This window comes from Lolium rigidum, chromosome 1 (genome assembly GCF_022539505.1).
Source record: "Lolium rigidum isolate FL_2022 chromosome 1, APGP_CSIRO_Lrig_0.1, whole genome shotgun sequence".
Classification (NCBI taxonomy): domain Eukaryota; kingdom Viridiplantae; phylum Streptophyta; class Magnoliopsida; order Poales; family Poaceae; genus Lolium; species Lolium rigidum.
This window is the reverse complement of record NC_061508.1, coordinates 297,484,150-297,489,716: the sequence shown is the minus strand read 5'-3', so window position 1 is coordinate 297,489,716 and position 5,567 is coordinate 297,484,150. Positions and strand designations below refer to the sequence as shown.

At 53.0% G+C, this 5,567-nt stretch overlaps 1 protein-coding gene across 1 annotated transcript; it reads left to right on the top strand.

The window, feature by feature from the left end:
• The first annotated feature begins 1,124 nt into the window (after positions 1 to 1,124).
• LOC124683976 (AT-hook motif nuclear-localized protein 27-like) lies at positions 1,125 to 1,925 on the top strand. Its single transcript, XM_047218392.1, has one exon. It carries the CDS (start codon positions 1,125 to 1,127, stop codon positions 1,923 to 1,925), a length of 801 nt encoding a protein of 266 aa, XP_047074348.1.
• Positions 1,926 to 5,567: the final 3,642 nt, after the last annotated feature.

Sequence of the window (5,567 nt, the reverse complement as noted above, 5' to 3'; positions counted from 1 at the left end):
TGAGCGGATGCACATGGTCCAGGAGTACGAGGCAGGCAGCGGTGATTGATCCTGGTCGAGTATCGATCTTAAATCGGTAATCTCCCGTCGCTTCAAGGCCCATCAGGATGGGTACGAGGACCGCGGCTGTGGCCGCACTACAAGTCATCGGATTCGATCGGCGAATGTTGAGATGGAGGTTTTTCACCCCCTCAACCTAGGGTTTCCTTCCACCAGGGCGGCGGGTGCAGAAGGCTCCAGCCGGGAGATGGAACCTCCGCCGGGGTTCCCCGCTACCCCGATGCACGTGCGGGTGCTCCCAATGCCGCGCCACGGTCGCATTGCCCTTCGACCAACTCCGAGCACGTCGGCAACCCTCCGCTCCATTAGTGCCATGTCCTCCGATCGCTGCTCTAGTAGCGCACTGTCCTCCGACCGCTGCTCCGGCGCCGCCGCCGCTTCCTCCGGGATTTGGGCTGGTAGATCGTGGAGCACTTGCTAGCGCATGTGCGCAACCTCCTCCTCTTAAGGGCCCGCTAGCGTTCCGTCCCATTGTAAGTACTCGATCCCTTGCAAATCGGTTTATGGATCCGATTGATTTGAATGTAGATCCGATTGATGTCGATGTAGGCCAATGTAGATCCGATTAATGTCAATGTACATTGCATGTTAGTCAGAAGAATGTCAAATGTCAATGTGCATTGCGCTGAGAAAAATTGAAACGCCGCGCAGGAAACGGTGCGAGCGGACGGCACCACGACGGGGGAACGTTACGGATTGGCCGCGCTGCACCGCGACACGTACCGTCGTCGCCGCCACAACGCGCACATGCCGGGCCTTCTCGTCGCGCTCCACCCGTCCCGTCACGAGCCGCTCCATGCTCTGCTCTACGACTCCACAGGCCGAGACCCCTTCTCTCTCCTGCGCGTGGGTACAACTGCGGGCGAGGGAGCCGAGGCAGCGCCCAAAACCGCGCAGTCTCTCTCTCTCTCTCCCCCTCTCGCTGTCCCCGAGTTCGAGATCTTGAGGAGCCAGACCGCAGACAAACACCGCCAAGAAAAGAAGAAGCCAAGGTCCAAGGGCCGCGCGTGTGTGATTCTACTGTAGAGGTAGCCAGTGTGGCGGATTGGGGGGAGCCTACGTGCATGGCCGCCGGCAGCAACAAGTGGTGGCAGGACTACCCGCCGCACCAGCTGCAGCACGACCAGCTGCCGCCGGTGTCCATGCCGCCGCCGCAAGACGCTCCCTTGGCGCCCTTCTCGCCCGAGACCAAGCCGCAGCAGGGCCAGGGCCCGACGGGCGTGGAGGCGGGGCCGGGGGCGGGCGCCATCGTGCCGCTGCGGCGGCCGCGGGGCCGGCCGATGGGGTCCAAGAACAAGCCGAAGCCGCCGGTGATCATCACGCGCGACAGCCCCAACGCGCTCCACTCGCACATCCTCGAGGTGCCCCCCGGCGCCGACGTGGTCGCCTGCGTCGCCGAGTACGCGCGCCGCCGCGGCCGCGGCGTCTGCGTGCTGGGCGCGTCGGGCGCCGTCGCCGACGTCGCCGTGCGCGGCGCCGCGGGCCCCATCCCGGGCCGCCTCGAGCTGCTCTCCATGACCGGCACCGTGCTCCCGCCCCCGGCGCCCGCCGAGGCGTCGGGGCTCGCCGTGCTGCTCTCCGCCGGGCAGGGCCAGATCGTGGGCGGGTGCATCGTCGGGCCGCTCGTCGCCGCCGGCACCGTCACGCTCTTCGCCGCCACCTTCTCCAACGCCGTCTACGAGCGCCTCCCGCTCCAGGACGACGCCGTCGACGCCGACGTCAAGCCCGACCTCTCCAACGCCACCGACGCCTCCCTGTCCCAGCAAGTGCAGGCACATCTGCCGCTACCGATGTCTCAGCCCATGGCCATGGGCGCCGGCTACCCTGACCACCGCTCGCCTCCCTACGCCTGGGGAGGCCATTGAGGCTGCATCTGACGACCAACCTGTGGACCGATCCTTAGCCTTCTGCTGTTCTTGCTCCTAACATCCTCTAGACAAGTAGGCGACTTTATTGATTCATGGAGTGCTCTTCTTCGGCTCCTGTAATTTACTTTCACCCCCCATTGTGATTTTGGTGTCCAAGATCAGCACAAAACGGCGACGAAGCAGGCGATCAAAAAACCACTTTGTGTGTGGTTATTGAGGTCAGTGTTCTAGTTTTACAAAGCTTGGTTACTGGTTTCGGATTTAGCCCACTCAGCCTGAGTCGGTGTAGAATCAATAGAGCATTACCAGCATGTGAATTGTGATAACTGACTGGGGGAATCGGGATTTTGTTCCCTCAAAACAGAAAATTGGGATTTTGTTGTTAATTGTGCTTTTCCTTGTCTCGTTACTATTCGTTTATCCAAATTCCTGGTCGGTTTTGTTTTGATGCATGCTTGCCATTGTACAAAACCCCCACCTTGCGATTGGTCAATGCCTCATTGGTTAATCCGGCTGCTTGTGTACCCTCTGATCTTCAAGGCAGGGGAAAAACATCGGACTACCTACCAATTATAGCATAAAGATGTACTAACAGAATGGAAGATCAGAAAACATGTATACATGGCTTCTTTGATTCAAAGAGTTCTCATAGAAATATTGATGTATTGCAACTCTTTTTTTTTCTCTATGTCGGTTAACTGAATTGTATGATTAAATTTTATAAGGACATTTTCTAGAAGGTACACAAGCAGAATGGAATTTTACAAGGACATTTTAAAAATTGGGGTTTTGTTGTTAATTATGATTTTCCATGTCTCGTTACGACTTTATCCAAATTCCTGGTCGGTTTTGTTTTGATGCCTGCTTGCCATTGTACAAAAGCCCCACCTTGCGATTGGTCAATGCCTCATTGGTTAATCCGGCTGCTTGTGTACCTTCTGATCTTGAAGGCAGGGGAAAAACATCTGACTACTTAGCAACTACATTGTGTACCTTCTGATCTTGAAGGCAGGGGAAAAACATCGGACTACCTAGCAACTAGCATAAAGATGTACTAACAGAATGGAAGATCAGAAAACATGTATATGTGGCATCTTTGATTCAAAGAGTTTTCATAGTTTGGCAACAAAGTTTTTTCAAAACCGAAGTATTTCCGTAGGAATACCGCAGTTTTGTGATAGTACTATAAAACTGCAAAGCGGTTCAAAGTTCAAACAAAGCACTTTAGGGCAGCACAGTAGACTAGTAGATACTACTACCTCCGTTTTAAGGAATAAGGCGCACGCGTATTCCAAGGCGAAGTTTGACCATACAAATTGAGCAACAAAATCTTGATTATATTATATGCAATTAGTATCGTTGGATTCGTATTGAAAAGAACTTTCTAATGATACTAATTTCATACAAACAATGTTTATATATTTGAGTCGGTACTTTCATGGAGTGCTCTTCTTGGGCTCCTGTAATTTACTTTCACCCCCCATTGTGATTTTGGTGCCCAAGATCAGCACGAAACGGCGACGAAGCAGGCGATCGAACCACTTTGTGTGTGGTTAATTGAGGTCAGTGTTCTAGTTTTACAAAGCCTGGTTACTGGTTTCGGATTTAGCTCACTCAGCCTGAGTCGGTGTAGAACCAATAGAGCATTACCAGCATGTGAATTGTGATAACTGACTGGAGAAATCGGGATTTTGTTCCCTCAAAACAGAAAAATTGGGATTTTGTTGTTAATTATGCTTTTCCTTGTCTTGCTACAATTCGTTTGTCCAAATTCCTGGTCGGTTTTGTTTTGATGCATGCTTGCCATTGTACAAAACCCCCACCTTGCGATTGGTCAATGCCTCATTGGTTAATCCGGCTGCTTGTGTACCTTCTGATCTTCAAGGCAGGGGAAAAACATCGGACTACCTAGCAACTAGCTTGTGTACCTTCTGATCTTGAAGGCAGGGGAAGAACATCGGACTACCTAGCAACTAGCATAAAGATGTACTAGCAGAATGGAAGATCAGATAACATGTATATGTGGCATCTTTGATTCAAAGAGTTTTTGTAGTTTGGCAACAAAGGTTTTTCAAAACTGAAGTATTTCAATACACGGGGGAGGAATACTGCAGTTTTCTGATAGTATTTCTCAGTTTAGGCAAAAACTCCAAAACGTTTGGAGAATGTTGTTTAACCGTCCATTTGACCAATTGATGGGAGCTGTGAATATCATATACTGCTACACGAAAACTCAATTTTTTTTGTACTAGCAAACAAATGATGATAAGGGCATCTCCAATGGGGCGACATTTCGGACGCCCCAAATTGTCCGCGTCGCCTGGCGGACGCGAAAGTATCCGTGAGACGCGAAATGTCCGTTTGCGCCGGAGGCCGCCTCCACCGGTCCGACGCATTTTGGATATGCAACTGTTCTGTTTTCTTCATTTTTGTTGAATAACTCACCAATTTGTATGACCAAGTTTAATCGCCATAACAAGTAGTACAGAAAAATCTTATTGCTGCCATAAACAGTTCACCGGATAGATTACTCGAATCGAAAAAGTTCAAACATAACATACAAACAAGACAAATTTAAAAATAAATAAACTAAAACTTATTTTTTGCCTTCTTGTTAGAAAGCCCTACCTCGTTGTCCTGACTCTTGCGCCTCTTGCTTGTCACCTCCTCATTGGAAGAGGAGCTGGGGGACGACGCGTCCGTGGAGGACTTGGAGTCGGACGTACTATCGTCTTCGTCATGGGTGAACGGACGACGAAGACGACGCGCGGGCCGTGCCTGCGCCCTTGCCCGGGCCCTGGCCTCCTTCCTTACCGCCGCCTTGTCGTCTGTCGCCTCCTGTGCCTCCAGCCGGGCGAACTTGGCGTCGGAGCCATCCTCGTCCTCGCCGTCGCTGCCAGCGGCGCCTCTTTCTTCCTCTTGGCCATCGCTGGCATCGGCTCCTCCGTCGTCCTCCTCCTCCTCACTCGCCGTGGAGCCCGTTTGGCATCGCAGGTGATTCCCAACAATGCAGCCATCCGGGCGACTTGCTCTCGCTCTCCGAGTCCGACGGCAGCGTGTAATCGCTCATGGCGTCTAGCTAGCCAGTGTTGGAGAAGAAGAGGAAGCAGGCGGTTGGACGTGAATTACAGTAGACGCAGGGGTTATATTCTGCGGGGATTAATAGCGGCGCGTATAACGAAGAGGCATGGCATTGCTCTTCCGCGGCGGTTCGGCGCTCCATTCCGGCGGTTGGCGGGTTGATCGGCGCGGTTGCCACTCCGGCGGTTGATATTGGCGCGCTTGATGTGCTTTAATTCGAGGCCAATCGAGCTAGGGTCGCTGCCAAGCGGGCCCGTGGGGGAAGCGAGCGGACGCTAGTCGCGACCGCGCAGCGTCCGCGGAGACGCAAACGTGCCGCATATTTGCGCCGCGTTTGCGTCGCCGCGGACGCCCGGACACGATGCGTCGCTCTGCTGGAGCTGGGTACAGATGCATTTCTGGTCCGTGCGGACGCTGTGCAATCGTTTGCGTCGGGCCGATGGAGATGCCCTAGTGCTTCAAAGCTCAAACAAAGCACTTGAGATAGCTCTGGGTAGCACAGTAGACTAGATACTTTGACTTGTGGGCGTAGATGAACAAAATGCACCAGAGACAACA